Source organism: Myxocyprinus asiaticus, chromosome 5, assembly GCF_019703515.2.
Source record: "Myxocyprinus asiaticus isolate MX2 ecotype Aquarium Trade chromosome 5, UBuf_Myxa_2, whole genome shotgun sequence".
NCBI lineage: Eukaryota > Metazoa > Chordata > Actinopteri > Cypriniformes > Catostomidae > Myxocyprinus > Myxocyprinus asiaticus.
This window is the reverse complement of record NC_059348.1, coordinates 50265189-50291886: the sequence shown is the minus strand read 5'-3', so window position 1 is coordinate 50291886 and position 26698 is coordinate 50265189. Positions and strand designations below refer to the sequence as shown.

Below are 26698 nucleotides of genomic sequence, written 5' to 3'. Positions count from 1 at the left end.
TTTTTTGTGGATCCCCAAACCTTTAAAAAATAGTCTTGTATTTCTCCTGGAAGACTAATTTGGCATTTAAACCTGAGCTTACCGTCACGGCTCATGCCGAGTGCCAGGCACTTCTGCAGGCGACAATGTTGGCAGCGGTTCCGATTGGTTCGGTCGATCAAGCAGTTCCTCTGCCGTGAGCATGAGTACATGGCATTGTTCTGCTGACTGCGTCTGAAAAATCCCTTCAAAAACAAAATACTGTTACTTCAGTGTACTAGATGAGTGAAATCAGGTATTGCTTTGAGTGGGTAATTTTGGCTTATGATGAACATAAAGCAATATAAACTGCTCTGAAGCTTAAATTGCATGGAAACAACATAATTAAAGGCAAATATGATGGTTGTGTAGGTGAATTGCACACCTGTGTAAAGAAAGAAGAAAAACTATGAAACATTATGGGGGGACTATAGTTAAAATTCTTACCTTGCACCCTTCACAGGTGATAACACCATAATGAATCCCGGAAGATTTGTCGCCACATATCTTACAGGGTATAACCTCAATTTGAGCTGGAAAACACAAAATATAGAACATCATTTTAGGCATTACATTTATAGTTCACCCACCCAAAAATGAAAATTCTCTCATCATTTACTCACCCTTTTGCCATCCTAGGTGTGTATGACTTTCTTTCTTCAGCAGAACACAAACAAAGATTTTTAGAAGAATATCTCAGCTCTGTAGGTCCATACAATGAAACTGAATGTGACAAGAACTTTGAAGCTCAGAAAGCATATACAGGCATCATAAAAGTAATCCATATGCCTCCAGTGGATAAATCCATATCTTCAGAAGCGATATGATAGGTGTGGGTGAGAAACAGATCAATATTTAAGTCCTTTTTTCTATAAATCACTTCCACATTCATCTTCTTTTATTTTGTCGTGCATGTCGCCACCTACTGGTCGGAACTGATCAAAGGTGGAGATTTGTAGTAAAAAAGAAATTAAATATTTATCTGTTTCTCACCCACACTTATCGTATCCCTTCTGAAGACATGTATTTAACCACTGGATTCATATGGATTACTTTTATGCTGCCTTTATGTGTTTTTTGGAATATCACATTTCTGGCCATTATTCACTTGCATAGTATGGACCTACAGAGCTGAAATAATCTTCTACAAATCTTCATTTGAGTTCTGCAGAAGAAAAAAGTCACACATCTGGTATGGCATGAGGGTGAAAAAATTAACCACACATACAAAATATTAAACTAATCTGAATTAAACAGCAATATGCTTAATTTTTGCATTGATTTCTTTATATATCTTCAGAATCTGAACAAATTACATGTAAATGGAGCAACAATTAGACATACCACAGCTGACTCTGCTTTTAGCAGAAGATTTTTTTATTTTATTTTTTTATTATGTTACCATCAATTCATACAGGGCTATCATTGTAATGCATTGTAAGCCTGACAGTGATGGATCAGGCATTGCAAGAGACCTTTTCCTCAAGTCTTTTGCCTGATAAAACACACACCATGTGATGATGTGAATGAGAAAAAGTGTCCTAAGTATTGAAAATTGCATAAAACAAATTGGATGAAAAAAGTAACAAATGATGATTATATCCAGATAGAGTCTCTCTCTCGTTCTGCATGGCATGGAGGACAAAAATAGCCAGAGAATCAATTTTACAACTGAAAAGTGTATTATGTCTCGGCTTTTATGAGGGGCCCCAAAGCAGCTGTCAGATGATCAGGGGAACACAGTGAAGGGCCCTTTAGAAATGAGATACTGCACTTCACTTCCACATACTGTATATACAGTATACTGTATATATACTGTACATATATATATATATATATATAGAAATTCTATTTATTAGTTTGCAGATGCCACTTGGTTTGAAATATTGACGTATCTAAAGAAATGACAAATTAAAGTGGCTTATGTATGGGCGATTGTAATCTTTAATAATTATTTGCACATCATAGAAACATTATACAAAATAAGTAAAAAAAAACATTTAAAAAATGTGAGAATGTATGGTTATGTAATACAAAAAAACATGCATTTTTCATCTAGGCATGAAAAAATAATTGCAGTAGCTTGCAGCGGCATGCTCAAAAGAAAAAAAGAACATCATCCATTTTGTCTTTCTGGCTCATCTGTCATTTGAACGCAATGACCAAGATACACTGTAACATGCAATGGAAAAATCTGTAAGCACTTGGGTGCCCCTCCCATACTGCACTTTGTGTAGTGTTATATAACCTTCGTCTGCAAACATTCCACAAACACGCCATTCAGGGCAGCTCAGTCTAATAATGCAGAGGTTTCGCCTCCCTAACGCTTCTGCGAGCCTATTGGTCAATGTGCAGGCAGCTGTGACTGTTATTGGCAGACTCTTAGTGCCACTCAGTTCAACTTGGCTGTGTGCCCAGGTGGACTCGCTGTCCTTCTGACATACTTTCTCAGTGAAAAGTGGAGGGCCGCTGTGGGCGGATCCACAGCGCACGCAATTTGAATAGTCCTCTCCCTTTTCTCTGTTAAGGTGAAACTGAACTCAAAGGGAACACAAACATACCAGTCTTTTGTTTGGCACATAAGAACAGGCCAAAGCCCTTCAATACACTGCATCCTTATTAAAATATCAAGCAAAATAAACAAGTAACATACGCTAAGGTTCGGGTATGGAAGGAAGAGACGGGGAGCAGTGGCACACTTCAGGAAGGCTTTTATTTTCTGCCTAAAGTATACTTGAGTGCAGCCTTCTCTGTGCTTTTCTTAGTTCAGTCAGTTCAATGTAGCAAAACTCTCAGTTAACATCAACTTCTCGAAATCTTCAGCTTCACAACAAAACAATAAAACACAGAATAAGGCACACCAGCCGCTGCACTCTCGTGTTGTTCTCTCTCCGCTCTCTGGTGTGTTTTGGCTGCTTTTGAGGTCTCTCCCCACTATCACTGTAACAAGAAACAGCTGTTAGAAATTATGCCAACCAGCTTGACGAGCCACATCACTCCCTCTCTCCCGCAAACAGACACACGACCATGCCCCATCCCCACAAAACACAATAACAAACATGCAAAAAATGTCTAGATGTCATGCAAAAAATGGAAGTCTAGGAAGAAGAGTGCAGCACTCCAGGTGTATGAAAACAATGGTCTCAACTTTTTCAGAGTTGCCCTTCCTGGAAACACATGAGGTTTTATCATCTCAGCCTGATCTCACAGTGAAATCAGAAACAGTAGGTCAACTTTTCTTAGCAAACATCGGTATAAGCTTACCGAAATGTAAAGCACTGCCCCCAGTGGTAAAAGCGTTAAGTGTTGTAAGGCGTATGGGCACGTGTGAGCTCCGTTTATGTCCAGGAGAAGTTGCCAAAAGCAAGTTGGGAAGCGAGTTCTTTTCAGCTGTACGGGATGTAATACATGAAGAGGAATGCACATTTATGGTGTCTTCCCCACAACCCAAACCTAAACTTAACTATTAGTGGAGTAAAAATGAAATGTTAGGGGGAAAAGTGCAACCTCTGAATCACCCTCGTCACTGATTAAGCGAATGTGATTACTTCTTGGTTTCAACGTGAATATGAACCTAGGTCTCTTATGCTGCTGAGGAAAAACACTGCCGGTCGAGCCCTGTGGGAAGGTAAACACACTGAAACCAATGCAAAAAAAGTCTGGTGGTAAATGTTGCATGTCAGTATGTCGGCATACTGTTGCTGACTTCCTGTGTGATCTGTATTTCAACCGGGCCAATTTGGTTGCTTAGGAGACCTGGCTGGAGTCACTCAGGACGCCCTGGATTTGAAATCACAAACTCCAGGGGTTATAGTCAGCGTCTTTACTCGCTGAGCTACTCAGGCCCCCATATATATATATTATTAAAAATAATTGAATATATCCAATTAAAAATATTTGCTCTTTCAAATACTTATTGGCTCAATTCAAAGAATACATCTTTCAAAGCTGCAGGTGTTTATTTATTATTTATTTAATATATTTAAAAAAAAAAAAATTTTTTTTTTTTTTTTAACCAGAAGCCCTCTCGTGTGAAATCATTTCCTGGTTTGTTTTGCATACTCAAAGCCAAAAGCCTTTGCACACAGTATAGTTTACTGACCCCAAAATACCTCAACAGCCAAAATGCTGTTTCAAATTAGTAGCACTAAAGCAATATGATTTATAACTCTATATTTCCGCATACACTTATGTTCTAAATGCCACTTTTTGATATTACCGAGAGTACACAAAATGCAAGACAGATGAAGATTGGAATTTTTCGAAACCTTATAAACGTGAACAGGCACTCAGGAAAACTGATCAAAATCCACTTTGAGTGGTAATACTCCAAGATATTCTACAAGATCATGCAATTTTAAGAAATTATTGCAGCAGCAACTGTTATCTGTGTTTGTGCACAGGTGCAATATATGAGAAAGCAATAATGTTTAAGTAAAGAACACTGAGTTAAGCAGTAAAGTCTATCTTGATGACACAACACAAGACTGCAGATAAGATTAAGCAGTGTTACAGATTTAAACCTGCAGTGCCCGATGGGGCAGGTAAATGTAAGAGGGGCCACTGACCCACCTCTCGGAACAAGTTTCACAGGAACAACCGTAAAGTCTGCAAACCCTATGTGAATTTTACGAGCAATAACTTGTATTAACACTACAAAATGCAAGGTCATAAATTAACAGCTCATGGCGTTTTTTTTTTTTGTTTTTTTTACAGTTTTACAGGCAATAGCAATACTTGATTAGGTTGAGAATGTATTATATACTTAATTATTAAGAACATTTGTATTTTTCAATAACTTTTTTAAACAGATAATTCACCCAAAAATGAAAATTCTCTCATAATTTACTCACCCTCATGCCATCCCAGATGTGTATGACTTTCTTTGTTCAGCAGACACAAATTATGATTTTTAGAAGAACGTTTCAGCTCTGTAGGTTCATACAATGCAAGTGAATGGGTGCCAAAATTGTGACGCTTCAAAAAGCACATAAATGCATCATAAAAGTAATCCATATGACTCCAGTGTTTTAATCCATATTTTTAGAAGTGTTATTATAGGTGTGGGTGACAAACAGATCAATATTTAAGTCGTTTTTTGCTTGAAATTCTTCTCCATGCCCAGTAGGGAGCGATATGCATGAAGAATGTGAATCACCAAAAACACAAGAACAAGAATGTGAAAGTGATCTGTATCTCACACTTCGCTTCTGAAGACGTTGATTTAACCACTGGAGTCTTATGGATTACTTTTATGCTGATTCACTTGAATTGTATGGACCAAAAGAGCTGAGAAATTATTCTAAAAATCTTCATTTGAGTTCAAGAGATGAAAGAATGTCATACACATCTGGGATGGCATGAAGATGAGTAAATGATGAGAGAATGATTTTAATTTTGGGGTGAACTATTCCTTTAAGTCTTATTATTAATTGAATCCAAAAATGCCTTAAACAATAAATAAATTCCAGGGGGCAAATAAAAAAGTAAAAAAGTGAAATTGTGACACTGCTCGATAGACTTGGAAAACTAAAATATTATTTCAATTAGGTAGCTCTGTTTTCTTTCATATTAAAATACAATGAATAAGGTGTAACACGGTTTCTATTTGCAATTAATTTCCCCAGATTTGTTTTCCAAGTCAGTAATCTCTGACATGAGTGTCTTTCTTCGTCACGGTGATGAGCAGAGGGATTTCGCTCGAATTGTTTGCATATGTAGGCCAAAGTAAAGAACAATGTGTTAACACCTCACCTATTTTATATAATACACCCCTGTTCTCTCCCAGCCAATGTGAAATCCTGGCGATTTCACTCAGATAGAACAGAATTACCCTCTAGTTTCAGATGTGACCCGAGTGTGTGAAACGGTGTGTCAGTAAGTACATTTTTCAGAGGTGCACTTTTGCTGAATGTTGGCCAAGCATTCCTATCTGGTCATCACAGAATAAAGGTCATTGATGGCATAAGCACTGTACTGATGCCAAACCAAACAGCATGCGGCTGTGCTCTAAAATAAAACCAACTCATCTGCAGTAACATTTCCCTGTGAAGCACTTCAGTCGACTGCTGCTGTTTTTAAATGTGCTTTAGAAATAAATAAACTTGTATTGTATTGAAACATTAATACATTCAGTGTGCTTTTATCCATAGCAACTTACAGGGCATTTAAGGTACAGCTTTTTTGTAAACAGGAGGACATATATTCCCTGGGAATTGAACCCACAACCTTGTGATAGCAAGCACCATGCTTTAGCAGTTGAGCTGCAGTTACATGTACAGTACAAATCTAATGAATCTACATGAGATAAAGGCTTCATTTATGCATGCATTAGTGTGTGTGTGTGGTCTTTGATTTGAAGTGATTATCATCATTTTGGTGTTGACAAAACCACAAATTAAGACTTGTATTGTGTAACATGGGTGGATGGCACAAATTACTGTGTGACAGCAACACAAATAAAAAAATGAAACGACAAAAGACTTTGATACACATCACTGTCATAAACTTCTTTTGTTTTTCAAGATAATAAACAAGTGATGAACTGTATTGCAGGTTAAGGGCCGATGGCTACGTGACAAAGTTTCAATTGTGTATTGCAACAGAGAGGATGATGAATTATAGTTAGAGCTCCACTGACATCAGGATTTACATTATATATATATATATATATATATATATATATAACTTTTGAAATTTATTCCACTACAGATTACAGAATACATGCTGTAAAATGTAATTTGTAATGTATTCCGTTAGATTACTCAAGGTCAGTAACGTATTCTAAATACTTTGGATTATTTCTTCAGCACTGGTAGATTTTTTCACTTGTTTTGACTATAAAAACTCTACCAGTACAGTAAGACAAAATACACGTTAAATATACATTTTCTGAAAAACCTAAATATCTTATGCAGTGTTGTTTCTAAAACAAGATCAATCTAATTGATCTTGTTTTAAGGATTTTTAGATATTTTTACAGGAAAACAATAAAAAAAATTATCATCAAGAATACGATTTTTGCCCTAATATCAAAGGTCTTACTAGAAAAAAGAAATTAAGATCCAACGTGAATTTTATATATATATATATATATATATATATATATATATATATATATATATATATATATATATATTATTATTATTATTATTATTATTATTATATACATTTTGATTTCTGAAAGTGTGAAAGGACTGTTTGAATGCTCTGCTTCTCTGTTGTTAAGGAAAATTTGGAGGAAAAAAAAGTAGGGCGAAAACTAGGCCCATCCATTTTTAGTGAGGCCCACCCAAAAGTAATTTCCTGGCTATGCCCCGATGTTAACGGTCGAATCCTCGAGTTCAAGTTCAAACTCCCAAGTTCGAAGGTTTGCGCCTCGGGCAAAGGCGCTGCTGTGCCTATCACAAACAGACCGCATGGGTTTGCACGAGTCCAGCAAAGCGCCTCCCCGTCCCGCTCCGCTCCCTCTCTATCTCTTTCCCTCTCCCCGTTCCCTCCTGTGAATGCTGTGTAATGCTCAGTGACATAACTAGGTCAGTAGAACAGCAGGTTTGAGCGCAGCTCACACAGCCGGCCATGCTGCTCTGCGAAAACAACAACACGCAGCCGACACAAGAGAGAGAGAAAAACCTTCTTCAACCACCCGACAATTTACATGTCAGGCGAAAAACTTTCTGCACATCCAATGTGAATCATCCAAATCATTTCTATTTCAAGAGATTGTGCGCGTCATGAAGTTTGGATGAATTTTATACATTAAACATTAATACAAAAATGTAATATTTTTATTTTAGGGAAGGATATCGCCTATAATTGTAGAATATATATATTTTAGCATGGGAAAAGACCAACAAATTTACCCCATTATAAAAACGACATGTCAAACATGCCAGCAACCCTAACCGCCACTGAGAGCTTCATTATTCAGAACTGCGTCAGAATTCCAAACTCATTCTGTTGCTACATTGTAACGTTTGAACTGCAAAGAATGGAAACATTGTTGCATTCCATGTAATCGCGCAACAATGTAACAAGTGCCAGCGTGGTAAACTCACCGGGAGGCAACAAGAGGGAAAACTCCACTCAGTGTACAGAAATAGGATGAATGTGAATGAATCCATCGGGACAGTTGACGTTAAAGCCATCAGACCGAAATAAACGCGTCAATTATTAGCGCGCAACCAGGCTTTATGCGCGACAGGAGAGCGGCGTGTGTTCCTGCATGAGCAGCGCATGGAATTCCATGTAAACCACATGTATTCTATATGTAATTAAAGTTTTCCTATCATTTCAAACAGTTAATTATAGCCAATAAATCCAAGTTTGCGTTATAACAATGTAATTACTACGCAATAGCTATGCAATAAACTAAAGTAAAGCGAGCGTCTTACCTCTCATTTTGATGGCTGTTTCTTCAATTTACAAAGTCCACAGGGTGCAGAGCAATATTGGCCGGACTAAGTCGCTTTCGTGAGATTACTTACCGAATAGAATTTTTCGGATTCGACAGAGAGCATTATTGGTAAATTAAATACAAGGAAGATCCTCAGAGTGAGTTTGCGTCCCTAAAAGCGTCCTTTTGCGCTTTTGATGTGTGTTATGGCGTGTCTGAATCGTCCTCCTCCCTCGACTCTCACTCTACCCTGCTAACCTACTTTCCGACGCGTGGACTCTCACATGATCTCACTCTGCCGCGCTCCCGCTCATTCCTCACGGGGACGCGCATCCCGTCAGCGCTTGAGGTGGGACTAAAGAGTCCCAGCCATGATTATACAGCAACATGAGGTTTCATTTATAATGCTCAGATTTTTCTCTCTATACAGGGCAATCCATTATATTCTGTAGTAATAAGCATACACTATTGGGTTATAGGCCTACTGAGAGACAATTCATTTTTAGTAAAAAAAAAAAAAAAAAAAAAAGGGTCCAAGGTCCCAGCTGAAGGGAAAACTCACCATAATAGTGACTAAATGTTCCGGGTTCATTACAAGTTAAGCTCAATCGAAAGCATTAGTGGCATAATGTTGATTACCACAAAAATTAATTTTGACAAAAATCGATGTTACAGTGAGTCACTTACAATGGAAGTTAATGGGGACTTTGAACGTTAAATAAAGGATATGCATGTAAACATGATTTTAGAGTGATAAAATCACTTACAAACCTTTTCTGTGTAAAGATAAAGCCAATTTTGCAACTTTGCTATCATGATGATGTCAACAAACCCTAAAATTACTGTAAAAATTACAATTTAAACAACTTTACAGCTCAAATAATACCCACGCTTTAACAGAAGAATTAATGCAAGTGCTTTTACAAAATTATAAGCTTCACACTTCTGTGTTTAAACCCTGCAAAAATTGGCCCATTCACTTCCATTGTAAGTGCCTCACTGTAACCTTGAATTGTGCTTTTTTTTTTTAAAAAAAGAAGAGGAATGAGTCGAATTCATTTTTGTGGTAATCAACATTATGCCACAAATGCTTTCTATTGAGCTTAACTTGTAATGAACCCAGAACATTCCTTTAAAAGAAGCATGACTAATGAGCTCTAAAGCTACAGTTGAAGACAGAAGTTTACATACACCTTAGCCAAATACATTTAAACTCAGTGTTTCACAATTCCTGACATTTAATTGTAGAAAACATTCCCTGTCTCAGGTCAGTTAGGATCACTACTTTATTTAAACAGTCAGAATAATAGTAGAGAGAATTATTTCAGATTTTATTTTTTTCATCACATTCCCAGTGGGTCAGAAGTTTACATACACTTTGCCTTTAAATTGTTTAACTTGGGTCAAACGTTTTGCGTAGCCTTCCACAAGCTTCTCACAATAAGTTGCTGGAATTTTGGCCCATTCCTCCAGACAAAACTGGTGTAACTAAGTCAGGTTTGTAGGCCTCCTTCCCCGCACACGCTATTTCAGTTCTGCCCACAAATCGGATTGAGGTCAGGGGTTTGTGATGGCCACTCCAATACCTTGACTTTGTTGTCCTTAAGCCATTTTGCCACAACTTTGGAGGTATGCTTGGGGTCATTGTCCATTTGGAAGACCCATTTGCGACCAAGCTTCAACTTCCTGGCTGATGTCTTGAGATGTTGCTTCAATATATCCACATAATTTTCCTTCCTCATGATGCCATCTACTTTGTGAAGTGCACCAGTCCCTCCTGCAGCAAAGCACCCCCACAACATGATGCTGCCACCCCCATGCTTCATGGTTGGGATGGTGTTCTTCAGCTTGCAAACCTCACCCTTTTTCCTAAAACATAACGATGGTCATTATGGACAAAAAGTTACATTTTTGTTTCATCAGACCAGAGAAAATTTCTCCAAAAAGTAAGATCTTTGTCCCCATGTGCACTTGCAAACTGTAGTCTGGCTTTTTTATGGTGGTTTTGGAGCACTGGCTTCTTACTTGCTGAGCAGCTTTTCAAGTTATGTCGATACAGGACTCGTTTTACTTGTCTACCTGTTTCCTCCAGCATCTTCACGAGGTCCTTTTCTGTTGTTCTGGGATTGATCTGCACTTTTCGCACCAAACTACGTTCATCTCTGAGACAGAATGCATCTCCTTCAAGAGCGGTATGATGGTTGCGTGGCCCCATGGTGTATATACTTGCATACTATTGTTTGTACAGATGAACGTGGTACCTTCAGGCATTTGGAAATTGCTCCCAAGGATGAACCAGACTTGTGGAGATCCACAATTTTTTTCTGAGGTCTTGGCTGATTTCTTTAGATTTTCCCATGATGTAAAGCAAAGAGGCACTGAGTTTGAAGGTAGGCCTTAAAATACATCCACAGGTACACCTCAAATTGACTCCAATTAGCCAATTAGCCTATCAGAAGCTAATTGGCTAATTGCCTAAAGGCTTAACATCACTTTCTGGAATTTTTCAAGCTGCTTAAAGTCACAGTTAACTTAGTGAATGCAAACTTCTGACCCACTGGAATTGTGATATAGTCAGTTAAAAGTGAAAAATTGCTTGTGTCATGCACAAAGTAGATGTCTTAAACTACTTGCCAAAATTAAAGTTTGCTAATATTAAATCTGTGGAGTAATTAAAAAAATGAGTTTTAATGATTTCAACCTAAGTGTATGTAAACTTCTGACTTCAACTGTATATAGTGCAATTCCAAATATAGACATATTATTATTGCAACATATTACATTTAAATCTTGTAAAATCCTTGCATTTTCATTTTATATTAGATTTTGTGCATAGTGCACTGCTCTGCATGCTATTGACATATCCAAATATCTTGTTTTGACATTCTTAATGCAACTGAGTTTAATGAAGTTACATTACAATTGACCAACTCAATTTAAAATAGTGGTTGAAGTGATTTTAAAATATGCATCCAAATTTCACACAATAATACAATCAAGTTTTTTACTTAAACTTTTAAATTATATCCAACAGCTTTCTAACATCGCTGATTTATATAAGCAATATAAATGAGCTTGCTGAATCACTTTTAGTGTACAATACACTGTAAACATTATGAATGTCACATTTAAATGTTGGAAGCGTCCAAAGCCGTAATCAATGGCAAATCGCTCCTATATAAGTGCATGCTCAATGACACCCATCGAAGAGACATTTGAGGCTGGTTGTGCAAAAAGACTCTTTGTAATCAAACTGCACAGAGGAAAATTACTAGGCATTAAAAATAATCATGTAATAGTTATGGCAGATGGTTATGTAATCCTTGGAGGCCTGCTGTAGGCTTAAACAGAGTAGTTATTCATTATTCATTCAATTTTGGGGGGCCCAATAATCCTTGATTTGGCCCATTTTTATTCATTTATTGTTTTTGACTCTTTAAAAATCTTGGGGAAAACAATTGATTTTTTTTTTTTTAAGTGATTGTAAAGACACTATATTAATCACATTTTCATGTTAAAAAATAGCATCTGTATGTTTGGCATACACAAGCCAAGCGTCTGAGCAACAAATATGTGAGATGAAAATGAAAGAGCACAAATCCACATGTGTCTCCATGATTTGTGCGCCTTTCAAACTCCTAAATGGCAGTGGTGACGAGATGAGCAGCGGCTGCGTGTGGAAAAGCTTGGTGATGCAATGCTCTGGCAGGGGCTCTTATGAAACATTGAGAAGATTACAGTAAGTAGGTTAGTGGAACAGCCAGAGTGCACACAGAGTGCTGCACTCTCCGCGGCTCCCTATTTGGCCTCCTCCTTCCCCTCCTTCTCTCCACCCCCATTTGTGTCACGGTTTGTAGCAGGGATGAGGTAGGACACAAACGCAGAGTTCACAGAAACAAAAATACTTTATTTAATAAATAAACACAAAATCCCACAAGGGGGAAAAACAACATAAACAACACTGTAGGGGAAAAACATGAATCCAGGACTGGGGCAGAGGGTAATGGGGAACCAGGAACGACCGGACCGAACAGGAAAACGAAGACCATGACAGGGCTGAAAACAGGATCGACTAGATCTAGAGCAACAGACAAACATCACAGGAAACAAGATGAACTGCCACTGGACAGCAAACACGAGGAGACCAAAATAGGAAGAGAAATCAAGCGGGCTAAATTAGGGCAGGTGTAACTGATGAAACAATGATGAGCAAACAAGGAGGTGGGGTGTGACGTCAGACTGACAAGCAGGCAAAACATTTGATTGGCATGAGCGTACATTGCCTAGACAATGAGGCGATATACACTCATGCCATTCGACAAACATGATAAGAGAGACACTTGTGTGAGAGTTTGGCCACACACCCGACACCTTACCGAAGTGACTTAACCTCAGCACAAACATGAAGACAGCTCGTGGACGCGAGAGACAAACACAAAGGCTGACATGGATTATTGAAGCGAGTGCATGCAGCCAAGATGACACAAGCGCGATGCACCTACATCAATGACAGCAGACGAGGAGTATGAATGTCTGGGTCCCGACACAGACCGGAACCAAACTATCAGGAAGTCAGAACCCAGATACCATACTCCAGACATGAAACACAACAGACAGAAGAGCGCGCAGCAGGGAATATAACAGAAGCCATGTGCTCAAACAAAGACAGACATGGGCGGATAATGCCACGGCCCCGTCAGACCAAAACCCAGACTAAAAGAGAGACGTGACCGTGACAGTACCCCCCTCATAGGGACGCCACCTGGCGTCCCAACACGGCAACATCAAACAAAACACAAGACAGACAAAATGAGCACTAACAGAGAACAGAAGATAGAACAGAAAGGGAGGGGAGGGAAACCAGGGAGGGAACTTGATGAAAGAGGTGGGGTCTGGTGGCCTGGGGGAATGCCTCAGGATGGTGGCGAGGTCTGGAGGCCTGGGGGGTGACCACAGGGCAGGGACAGGGTCAAGAGGCCTGGGAGGCAGCCACAGGGCAGGGACGGGTTCAGGGTGCCTGGGAGATGGCCACAGGGCAGGGACAGGGTCAGGAGGCCTGGGAGGTGGTCACAGGGCAGGGATGGGGTCAGGAGGCCTGGGAGGCAGCCACAGGGCAGAGGGGGTTTCGGGAGGCCTGGGCGGCATCCTCAGCGCAGAGGGGGCAGAGTCCTGGGTGGCGGCCGTTGGACAGGGTCCTGGAGGGCACGGCTCAGAGGGCAGAGCCATGGAAGTCTCAGGGGGCAAAGCCATGGAAGGCCCAGGGGCCGAAGCCATGGAAGGCTCAGTGGGCGAAGCCGTGGAAGGCTCGGGCACTGGCCATGACAGGGGAACAGTCTCAGTGGCCATGAGTTCATACAATGATGGGGGAATGACCTCCATGGTTGTGAGCACTGGTGGTGACAGGGGAGCAGTCTCAGAGGCCATGTGCTCAGACAGTGACTGTGGAACAGCCTTTGTGGCTGCGAGTACAGGAAGGGACGGGGAATGACCTCTGTGGTCGTGGACACTGGCAGTGACTGGGGAGTGGCCTCCATGGCCGGGAGTGCTGACAGTGACTAGGGAGCAGCCTTCATGACCAAGGACACAGACACTGGGACAGCTGAGGCTTCAAGCATTGGCTCTGGGATGGACGAGGCTTCAGATGCTGGCTCTGGGATGGACAAGGCTTCAGATGCTGGCTCTGGGACAGACAAAGTTTCAGATGCTGGCTCTGAGATGGGCAAGGCTTCAGGAACAGCCTCTTTCACCGTGGCAGACATAGGCACTGGCTCATTGGCCATGGCAGGCATGGGCGCTGGCTCTTTGCCCATGGTAGGCATAGGCACTGGCCCATTTGCCGTGGCAGGCGTGAGCGCTGGCTCGTTGGCCGTGGCAGGCATGGGTGCTGGCTCGTTGGCCATGGCAGGCGTGGGCGCTGACTCACTGACCGTGGCAGGCGTGATGGGATACTCGACAGCATGAGTGCAGTCCTCCTCCATCGCTCCTACAGTGAAGGCTGACCCACTTAGTCGAAGAGTGAAATCAATATACTCTGCCAGAGTCCAAGGAATTTTGCCACCGAGCATCAAGGAATTTAGAGGCGCAAACAAAAATGCAAAATGTCTTTGAGGGCTACATCATTAAAATTTACCTCGCTGGCCAACACATAGAAATACTCCACATAATCCTCTATGGGAAGATTTCCCTGATGAAGCTGGATTAACTGAACTGCTGGGTCCATGGTGGGCAGTTCATTCTGTCACTGTGTGTGTTGCAGGGATGAGGCAGGACCCAAATGCAAAGTTAAAAAAAATAATAATAATACTTTTTTAATAAATAAACAAAATCCCACAAGGGGGAAAACATAAGCTACCTAGAAGGGGACAAAACTAATCCAGGGAACGGGCAGAGGGAAACAGGACCAACTGGACCAGGAACCAGGTGGGGATCAGGATGGATAGGAGCACAAGGAAACACATACAGACTGGCTGGAGAACAAGAGACACTGTCAACAGGATAACAAGACTGACTGGGAAACAAGACAAACTTGCCCTGGACAGCAAACATGAGGAGACTAAAATAGGGAGAGAAATCAAGCGGGTTAAATCAGGGCAGGTGTAACTGATGAAACAATGATGACCAAACAAGGAGGCGGGGTGTGACGTCAGACTGAGAAGCACTCACAAGCAGGCAAAACATCTGATTGGCATGAGCGTACATTGCCTAGACAATGAGGCGATATACACTCATGCCAATCAACAAACACGACGAGAGAGACACTTGTGTGAGAGTTTGGCCACACACACACCCGACACCTTACTGAAGTGACTTAACCTCATCATAAACATGAAGGCAGCTCGCGGACGCGAGAGACAGACACAAAGACTGACGTGGATTATTGACGCGAGTGTATGCTGCTAAGATGACACAAGCACAAAGCACCAACGTCAATAACACAGACGAGGAGTATGAATGTCTGGGTCCTGACACGGACCCGAACCGAACTACAGAGGAAGTCAGGACCCAGACATGAAACACAACAGACAGAAGAGCACGCGGCTTCTGTTATATTCCCTGCCGCGCGCTCTTCTGTCTGTTGTGTTTCATGTCTGGGTTCTGCGCTCACACAAAGACAGACATGGGCGGATAATGCCACAGCCCCATCAGACCAAAACCCAGACTGACAGAGAGATGGGACCGTGACAATTTGTCGCTGTCATCACTTTATCTTCCCTTCCCCAACAGTTTCATTGCTTTCCGTTTCTCCTGTCCATCTAGAGTCCTTGGAGATCTGCTCCTCTCCTTTTCCTCATCACCTCTCTTTTTGATACAATTTTATTATTATTATTGTTTATACCATTATATTTATGCAAAGTTGTTATGAAATCTAAATTATTCACAGATTTATTGTCATTCTTGTTTGGGGCTATGTTGATTTTAAGGGAAAATCTGTTAAATGCATGTCAACGTGATGAAATATCATGTGTTAAATGGAGCATTAGAGTACGTCACTCTAACTGGAAGCTGAAAGCCAAAATATTTAATGAATTTGGGTTTGGGATTTGACAATATGTTTATTTCTGTTCGTTCACCAGACTGGCCTGCTGTGCCTCCCTGCTAACTCTTTCATCTGTCCACACATCCTATGTGTCTGTCTCTCTTTAATGCAATAAACTTCATAGGGTAGCTACAGAAGAAGCTTATCTTTACATACCATATAACAGAAAAAAGCTTTGTACAAGTCTAAGAGTTTTGTTCTTGATGAAATTGTGAGTGAATGATAACATTATGAATAGCATTTATAAAACGGTTTCAAAATGTGTCCGCCATTGACCATTGTTGCATTTAACAATGTCTATTGTCCCGTTGAGTTCTGTAGATTTTCTACGTGCAACCTTTACAGGGTTCTCTCATGCATGCTCGGTAACTATTAGCAACAGCCATGACATTCTGACCCTAAACCTACGTAACGCACAGTTACAGAAAGGGTGGGGGCAGAGGCTCTGAGTGAATCCAAATGCATAGAGAGGTTTTTATCTGTACAAACAGTAGCAGAATAAAAAATGCACAATTATGACTCATTATAAATGGATTTAAACAATAAGAAAATGTTTTGAAAGTGTAAACTGCAGCTGACAAAAGACATGTTCATAAGCACATCTACAAAGATGTGAAGCTGGGAACAAATATTACACAAAAATGAATTTAGCTTACACATTTTCTTGCACATTTGGACTTATTCTTTAAAGTTGATGAATTAGAGATAATTAGTGGTGCTTGCTAAAACAAGTATCACTATTGCTAGTGCTCATACTAAGGGTTAGGGATTTGAACAAATTTCTAACCCCAAGTATTACAATTTGGCATGTAGCTCACACTCACTGTTTGTGCAACGCACATCAATGATACTTCTAATTGTGAAGCTTACCGAGGAAAGGTGTGCCATTACTTTTCTATTTGACTTTTCATGGCACACAAAGTGTGTTTAAAAATATCCCATAAACTTGCACTGAAGGACTGATCCATGCCATATCTGGGGACCCATATATCATAGAAACTTGGGTGGCCTCTTGCAACCTCATACTAACGCCCTACCAACCACCCAGATCACCCTGGAAACCACATAGCAACACCATTCAGAACACCCAAGAAACCACCTAGCAATGGCCCTAGAAACCAGATCTCCCTGGCAACCATATAGCAACACCATTCAGAACACCCTAGCAACCACCTAGCAACTGCCCTAGCAACCACCTAGCAATGGCCCTAGCAATCATCCAGATCACCCTGGCAACCGCTTAGCAAACACCATTCAGTACACCCAAGTGACAGCCCTAGCAACCATCCAGACCACCCTGGAAAACATCCTGGTTACTTTCGTAATCTCCGTTCCCTGATGGAGGGAATGAGACGTTGTGTCGATGTAGTGACACTAGGGGTCACCCTTGGGAGCCCCAAACACTTTTGATCTTTGAGAAAAGGCCAGTGGGAATTGGCGAGTGGAATTTGCATGCCGTTGCATGACATACGGGTATAAAAGGAACTGGCTTGCAACCACTTATTCAGGTTTTGTGCTGAGGAGCCGAGACAAGGTCCTGGCCATTTCAGTGGATTGTTCAGTGTTGTGGCAAGAGGGACACATGTTGATGTTGTGATACTAGGGGTCCCTATACAAAATGGCACAACTAGCTGAACTGTGTTATGTAACCTCCCCCAACGCTCTTACGAGCGTCATACGGTCCCCTGCACCTCGGGGACAAGTTGACTGCCCAAAAAATGGGGACCGGCTGCCCCAGCCGTGGCCTCTTCTCTTTCTTCTCCCCAAAAGGAAAAATCTTTCAGCTGGGGGCCATATAGCGTCTGCATTAGAAAGGTGTCACTCCCAAGGTGAAGACACCGTGGAGACCATGGAGGAAATTGTGTGGAAATACAGCACATGGTCTTACCAAGTCTTGTCGGCAGTGTCTCATGTGGAGAAGTCCCCGTGGTAGGTCCTACCCAGGGGTTGAGGAGCTCTATAAACATGGCGACCGGGGGCAGAGGGGCCTCTGCCCAAGGAAGACGTGGGTTCACCAACAGGGGAACCGTCTCATGGAAGATACATCACACGGGGTTACATACGGGCAACCAGCGCATGTGGAGCACCTACCCCAGTACAGGGCCAAGTTAACACACATACTGGGCCGGCAACGAGTTTCTTCGCAAACTCGCCTGCCACAGGGCTAAGGAGGAAGGACATCCAGGGTCCACGACTTCGTGAACACGACTGGGGTAAAAAGCGCACGTATTCGCCTCAGGGAGGGGAAAGGCGCTATATGCAAGCGGTACACCCGGCCAGCTGTCCCGCAACTTACCTGCTCATAACTGACAACACACGGGATGAGACCGGCTCAATCCAGAGATTGTAGAATGTCGCAAATGTATTGGGTGTTGCCCAACCCGCTGCTCTGCAGATGTCTGCTAAAGAGGCGCCATTGGTCAGAGCCCAGGAGGCTGCCACACTCCTAGTAGAGTGTGCTCGCAGCCCCAAGGGGGGGTGGCATGTACTGGGCGTGATATGCCAAAGCGATGGCGTCAATGACCCAGTGGGTGATTCTCTGTTTGGAGACAGCGCTCCCTTTCCGCTGTCCTCCAAAGCAGACAAAGAGCTGCTCAGAGTGACTAAATCTCTGCGTGTGATCCAAACAGATGCGCAAAGCACGCATCAGACACAGCAACGACAAGGCTGGGTCTGCCTCCTCTTGGATTGGTGGAGGAATTCAGCTCACTGAAACACAACCGCTCAGCTCCGAAGAAAAAATCTGAATGAGTGGTTGCAAGCCAGCTCCTTTTATACCCGTATGTCCGGGGGAGTGGCAGGCAAATTCTACTCGCCAATTCCCATTGGCCATTTCTCAAAGATCAGAGGTGTTTGGGGCTCCCAAGGGTGACCCCTAGTGTCACTACATCGACACAACGTCGAGTGAGTGACAGATAGGGAACTGCATACCTGTAGCAACACCATTCAGAACACCCTAGCAAACACCTAGCAATGGCATTAGCAACCACCCAGACAACCCTAGCAAAACACATAGCAACACAATTCAGAACATCATTGCAGCCACCTAGCAATGCCCCTAGCAACTACCCAGATCACACTGGCAACCACAAAGCAACACCAATCAGAACATCCTTGCAACCACCTAGTAACTGCCCTAGAAACCACCTAGCAATGGTCCTAGCAACCACCCAGATCACCCTGGCAACCACTTAGCAAACACTATTCAGATCACCCTAGCAACCACCTAGTAACGGCCCTAGCAACCACCCAGACCACCCTGGAAAACAGCATACCTGTAGAAACACCATTCAGAATACAATAGCAACCACCTAGAAATGGCCTTAGCAACCACCCAGACCACCCTGGTAAAACGCATAGCAACAAAATTCATAACATCCTTGTAACCACCTAGCAATGCCCCTAGCATCCACCCAGACCACCCTGGAAAACTGCCTACCTGTAGCAACAGCAATCAGAACACTTTAGCAATCACATATTAACTGCCCTAACAACCACCTTGCAATTACCCTATCAACTATCCAGAACACCCTGGCAACCACATAACAACACCATTAAGAACACCCTAGCAACCACCTAGTATCTGCCCCAATAACCACCTAGCAACGGCCCTAGCAACCATCCAGACCACCCTGGAAAATAGCCTACCTGTAGCAACACCATTCAAAACAGCCTAGCAACTACCTAGCAATGGCCCTAGCAAGCACCCAGATCATCCTGGCAACCGCTTAGCAAACACCATTCAGTACACCCAAGCGACAGCCCTAGCAACCATCCAGACCACCCTGGAAAACGTCCTGGTTACTTTCGTAACCTCCATTCCCTGATGGAGAAAATTATACGTTGTGTCAATGTAGTGACACTAGGGGTCGCCCTTGGGAGCCCCAAACACCTCTGATCTTTGAGAAAAGGCCAATGGGAATTGGCGAGTGGAATTTGCATGCCATTGCATGACATACGGGCAAACACCATTCAGAACATCATTGCAACGCCCCTAGCAACTACCCAGACCACCCTGGCAACCACAAAGCAACATTATTTAGAACACCTTAGCAACGACCTAGCAATGGCCCTAGCAACCACCCAGTTAACAACCACTGAGACAATCTTAGCAACCACATAGTAACTCGTTGCAATCACCCACAACACTCTAGCTTCTTGGCATTGAATTCTGCACTTACAAACACCACTCATATTTTCTTAAAAATCTAGCATAATAATGTAATCATGTGAGTTTTATAAATTTGTTCAAAAAGTATTAAAATAAAGAAATAGATCACCCAAACATGAAAATTATGTCATCATTTACTCACCCTCTTGTGTTCCAAACCTATATGAATTTATTTCTTGCATGGAACACAAAGGGAGAGGTTAGGTAGTATGTAAGTTGTTTTGGATAATAGTGTCTGCAAAATGAATAAATATACAGTAAATGTAAAATGTTAGCCTCAGTCACCATTCAGTTTCATTATATTGCAAAAATAGATGCAATGAAAGTAACTGAAAAGGCTAACATTCAGACAGAATTTTTTTTTTTGGGTGAACTATCCCTTTAAACATCGCAAAAAGCCATTGATAAATCGAACGAGAGGACAAACTGAGAAACTTGATGTTGTGTGGAGTAATGGATTGTGGAGTAATGAAGTGACTGATAGGTAAATCCTCACACTTGATCTCCCGGTAACTAAAATGGAGGTTTCAGCCTTCGCAGGGATTATGTTTGATCCTGCATTCGCATGGCGCCATAATCGCGCTCCCTCCTGCTCCCGCTCCATCTCTCCCTCTAATCCCTTGCTTTTCTACGATTTCACAAACCCTCTAATCTCCACTGGTTTGAACCTGCTTATCTGATGTGACTCCAGGCAACATGCTACCAGGTCAGTGTGTCAGTGAAAACACACTCTCTCACCTTATGTTCTCTTCTCACCTTCCATTCTCTTTCTTGTCCTGTCCTCCTCTTTCCTTTTCTTTATTCCTCTCTGCCTACCCCCTCCCTCCGTCCTTTATTTCTGTTCTAATGCCTAATTTCCACCAATTTTCACTCAAAAATGAAAATTCTGTTGTCATTTACTCACTCTTGTGTCATTCCAAACCTTTATGACTTTAACTTCCATGGAATACTCAGTCACTATTCACTACCATTGTATGGAAGGAAGATGCAATGCAATTGATTGTGACTGAGGTGAACATTCTGCCTAATATCTCTATTTGTGCCCTACAGAATGTCATATAAGTTGAGGGTGAGTAAATGATGACTAAATTAAAATTTTTGGTACCTTGGTAATTTAATTTCCTTGTGTAACACTGTGGTGCTATGAAAACATTGCTCTGTTTTTGAGCATGACCACCAGTCTGACATAGTATGTACAGTAACAATGGCTCAACCAAAAGCGTGAGTTTGGGTCGGGAGTATCTGGTTTTCCAACCATAGCAGATGGACGGATTGTTCAGGAAACCTGTTTGCAAACAGTAATTTCAAAAGGGATGTGTGTAATTATTTTGATGTTAAAATATTTTCTGCAATTTTGAAAAGAATGTTCAGGGTTCAATTCAAGTTAAGATCAATTGACAGCATTTGTGGCATAATATTGATTACCACAAACATTTATTTAAACTCGTCCCTCCTTTTCTTAAAAAAAAGCAAAAACTGTTGTTTCAGTGAGGCACTTACAATGAAAGTGAATGGGGACAATGAAGGTGAATGTGGCCAGTTTTTGGAGGGTTTAAACACAGAAATGTGAAGCTTATAATTGTATAAAAGCACTTGCATTAATTCTTCTGTTAAAACTTGTGTATTATTTGAGCTGTAAAATTGTTTAAATAGTAATTTTTAGGTTGTTTTAGGGTTTTAGGGTTTGTACATCATCATGGTTGTGAAGTTGTAAAATTGGCTATAACTTTAATCAATGGTTAGTTGCGATTTAATCATGTTTACACGCATATCCTTTATGTCTTGTGGCTATACTTTTGAAACGTGGACAGGGCTGGCCCTGACCAATTTGGTGCCCTAGGCAAGTTTTTAGCTGGTGCCACTTGCATCGCAGCCAGTTCGACCACCGATCATTGTGTTCATACACTCACACAAAAACTGATTTTTTTTTTTTTTTTTTTTTTTTATGTCTGAGAGATTTTCTTTATTTTAGAAACAGTATTAAAGAAACAAGTGACATAAAACAAATTATAAATACAATATAAATAAGAGTATTGCATGAAAAGCTAAGTATAGTACAGAAATCTCAGTGCAAAATATGCATAATGTAGCATTACAGCCTTACTCGCCTTGCCTTTCTTGTAGCAAAGTCATCTATGACATCATCATAAGACAGCTGTTGTGAGACCACATGATTTATACTTATGATGGAAAGTCCACTGAGATGTTCTTGCACCATAATAAATCTCAGGCAGGTTTTAATCAGTTTGAGCTTAGAGAAGCTTCTTTCAGCAGTAGCCAATGTCACAGGAAGAGTAGCAGTGATTCTCAGAGCTACCAACATATTGGGGTAAATTTCTGTCAGTTTCTTCTCATGCAGGAAGGTCAAGAGTTCCATGGTTGTTATGTTTTATGTGTTAAGCAAATTCCCTGCCATCAAAAGCTGGCTGTCCGTCATGGCTTAGACCAGTGCTCAGGGTTTGACAGTGCTCTAGCAACTCTTCTTTTGACATGTTGGGGAAGTTGAGGAGCACTCCAAATTTGTCATTCACCTCTCCCAAGCTCTGAAATCTCATATCAAGTGAAGAGAGGGCTGTATCCACTACCACATTAAAAAATGTGGTTTCCATTTTTCGAAGTGCATCACCAATAGGCCATCTGGAGCCTCATAACCAAAGTGCCTTTTTGTGGTTCTCAGCTGCTTTTGTTTGAGTACAGTCTCCACATTCATCACCTCGCAGGTTTCCTTTGCAGTTTTCTGTGCATCAGAAAATCCAATGTTTCTGTAGCAGGTGAGGGAATCTCTGGTTTTCTTCAACAAATCAACAGCCACATCTAGCTGCATGGAGGGTGACTGCATCAGTTTACTCACATGCTGGATCTTGTTGAGGATGTCATACCATATGACTGTACAAATAGAAAAGTGGTAGGATCCAATCTCCTCAGCCAAAGACTGGGCTTCAACTTTCACCACAGGGTCTGCAGTAGTTTCCCTCACCTCCAAAAGAGCCTCTCTGGCTTGCCCAGCCTGGTACCTTACTGCCTGAATGCTGTTTATCCTGCTTTCCCAGCTGGTCTCTGACCAAGATTTCAGGGTGGTTTTGACATGTTTCAGGAGGATATCCCATCTATGGGTGGAGGCTGAGAAGAGTTTGAATAATTTCGCTAAATATCCAAAGTAGCCAATGGCATCTGGTGAGCTCTTAGCAGCATCAGCTACCACCAGATTTAAAATGTGGGCACCACACGGGACAAAAAAACCTCTTGAATTCATTTGAAGCAGCATAGCCTGAACACCTTTATTCTTTCCCTTCATGTTGGCGCCATTGTCATAGACTGTCCTCTGCAGTCCTCAAAGGGGATGTTCAGCTCCTCCAGCCTTTTGAGAATGAGAAATGATAAACTTTCCCTTGTTGACTCCACTGCCACAAGAAAGCCCATGAAATGTTCTTTAATTTGTGGTATGTCTTCCAGTGACACAATTCTGACAATGACAGAGAGCTGTTCCTTATGACTCATATCAGGGGTGCAATCTAAAATAATAGAGAAATACTTTGATGTTTTGATCTCTTCCACTATTTTATCCAGTATTTTTGCACTGATGGAGTCTATCAGTTAATTTTGTATTCTTTTGCCCAGGTAATGTGTGTGACTGCCAGCTCCACTTTCCACCTCATCAACATGCTGCTTCATTACTGGATCAAATTTGGCCATAAGCTCCACCTCTTTGAGAAAACTGCCATTGTCTTGTTTGTTTAATGTGTCTGTGGATCCCCTTAAAGCCATGTTTCTTTCAGCTAAGGACTGAATTATTGCCACCAATCTGGTAAGAACTTCATGCCACCTGTTTCTCTCAGCCTCAGTGAGTGCCATCGCATTATCTATTGTTAGCCCCTTTGCAAGTCGGACCTCCAATGACTTCCATGTTGCCATGTGTGTATTGTGCTCCTGGCTATCCTCATGGGCCTTGAGCAAGTGGCTTACATTTTTCCAATTTGTGAGAAAAGTTGACCTCTCAGTTGGTATATATTTAAGCAAGCTGACATTTCACAGCTAGTACTCAGTTCCGATTTTCATAGTGTGTGTGTGTGTCAGTAACAGAAATCATGTGGAAAGGGTTTCCTATTTTCCTTCTCTGAGTGTCTCAGATCAAAAGTTGAACATCACTCCTCAGTTCTAGAACATTTTGTTTCATTTACATAATTAATGCAGAATCTTTATATATGCTTTCTCCAAATAAGGTAATGTTTAACCTCATTGGATAATGTAGTTAGTGTACTGCTTTTCCTGTTCTTACAAAGATATATAATGCTCTAATCCATACTTAAGTGTCTGTGTCATTCATTTCTCCCCTCATGAGGATCCGGATCAGAACAGCGACTGCAGACCTGACTTGATGCTAAGGGACCATTCCTGAAAATTCCTAACACAATCCCTTAGCCCTTCTCTATTCAGTTTGAAATCTCTCTGAGAAAATATTTTGCAGCAGAAGCAAAACAAACTATCATTCTTTTTTGAGTATATTTGCCAGCTTCTTTTGATTTTTTCTCCATTGCTTAATTGAAGCAATCTTTTGATTTTTTCACATGCTGACACCTTCTCCTGTCTTTTTGTTTCTGAAACGTGAAACAGTTTTTTATTTGATACGGTCTTCTGAGAACAAACTCTGTTCTTACCTTATCATTTAAAACAGATGGCCAGTCAGCAGGGTCTATTGGTGCAGCCTTTTTGTAGATGTGCTGGGGCTGTGCTGTGCTGAGGTAGAGGGGACAGGTGCACTTGATGCTGCATCGTTGGGCTGTGCTGAGGTAGAGGGGACAGGTGCACTTGATGCTGCATCGTTGGGCTGTGCATGTGGTAGAGGGGACAGGTGCACTTGATGCTGCATCGCTGGACTGTGCTGAGGTAGAGAAGGTGTCTACAGGTGGCCCAGGATTTGCAGGGGTGGGATTCAAATATTTCAAATGTGCATCTGAAGAGAAAACAGGAGTATATGGTTGTTACATTTTATATATAAAAAAGCTGCTGCCGATGGTGAAACAATATACAATAATAGCACTTAAGCCACATTATAGCCTAAACACAAATAGCAAGTGTATTTACACCTAGCATTCATGCACAAAACATGTATTCAGTTAGCACTTCTCTAGCATGCTGTTTGCTATAAAACATGTAAGACTAATCAATAATGAAAATGCAAAGGCTTACAACTAATATTTACAAAAGGGGATGAAAAAAAAGGAAAAGCATTTTAATTTACTTTTACAAGCAGGGCTAACATTGGTTAACTAGTCTAGCGAAGATGTCAATAAATGTAGGCCTATGCCTGGTTTCTTGAGGCAGACAGTGGATGGTTCGTACAGCAGCACACTTGAAAGAAAAAGTATATTTCTCAAAATTATTTATGTTATAGGTTAGGTTATTCCCCAAACAACACATGAATAGTCTTTCCAACATTCCCTTAGAGCAGGTTCACTGTTCACACACACATCCTCGGTGAGCGTAATGAATTTAAGGTGAAAGTAACTGACATTAACTCTAGCTAACTATTTAAATTAGAAAATGTTACTAGTATTGTCCAAAGTAAGCTAGCTAGTAGTAACACTGATCCAACGGTAACTACTATGCAATTAGATAAACTATCATATCACATTACCTCTGTTCTTATCCTGTTTTTGTTCCTCATCTCTTCTTCTTTTTCTTCCCTAGGCACCAGAGGGCTTTGTTCTTTTTTATATATATGAAGAAGGCTACTGATGTTAATTTATCTTGTTCAGTGACAGTGACACTTCAGATAAATAAACTGCCCATCCCCCACAATCAGGTAGTCTAACTATGAGAGCGGGGGGGGGTGGGGGGGGGGGGACTGATGCACTGGGCCAGGGTGACGTTGAGGGCAACAGAAAATATAAGCTATGTGGTTATGTTGTTGTGGTGGCTTTTCGCTTTTTTGTAATATTTCGAATAATAGTATTAAAATAGTATTAGCAAAAAATAAATAAATAAATAAATAAATAAATATCACTCACTCATTTGGGTGGCCATTACGGTTGGACGGCACCCCTAGCATTTGCCTATTCCGCCTATGCCATGGGTCGGCCCTGAACGATGAGTATTTTAACATTCAAAATTGGTCTCTATTCACTTTCAAGTGCCTCAGTGTAACCCAGATTTTGGCTTTTTTTTAAAGAAAAGGAGGGGTGAGTCAAAGTACATTTTTGTGGCAATCAACATTATGCCACAAATGCTGTCGATTGAGCTTAAAGCTACACTATGTAACTTTTTTTTTATTAAAAAAAACCCCAAAATGTTATTAATGATAGAGTGCAACAAAAATCCCTCTTCCAAACCATGTCTTTACTTTACCCAAATACACTTTAATAAACCTATAATAATGATTTATATTTTAGAGCTGTCGGGACGGATATCGCTGGAAACTGCATACATACGTCATTTGCCCGTGCGTGTTGACGTCATTTACGTACACAGAGAAAATAAGCTCCAGCTAATGTAGCGTTGTGTGGGAGTAGCTGAAGCTGAAAGTTTGTTGTCACAATAAACGAGAAAGACTGACCATGGATCATTCAAAACCTCCAAA

General features: G+C 41.2%; 1 protein-coding gene across 7 annotated transcripts in view; it reads right to left on the bottom strand.

Annotated features, from left to right (window-relative positions):
* The window catches only part of LOC127441548 (nuclear receptor ROR-beta-like), a 42769-nt gene extending 17952 nt beyond the window's left edge, over positions 1-24817 (bottom strand). For 2 of the 7 annotated variants that reach the window (XM_051699103.1, XM_051699105.1), the window contains exons 1-2: positions 466-576; positions 83-224 (exon numbers count right to left, since the gene is read on the bottom strand). In XM_051699103.1, the coding sequence (XP_051555063.1) occupies positions 83-224; positions 466-576 (253 nt within the window). Of the gene's footprint in view, positions 1-82; positions 225-465; positions 577-2671; positions 2959-8075; positions 8349-8411; positions 8692-24776 lie in introns of those variants that run through there. The other 5 variants (XM_051699106.1, XM_051699108.1, XM_051699109.1 and 2 more) reach the window with 5 other exon arrangements.
* Between the last annotated feature and the right edge of the window lie 1881 nt (positions 24818-26698).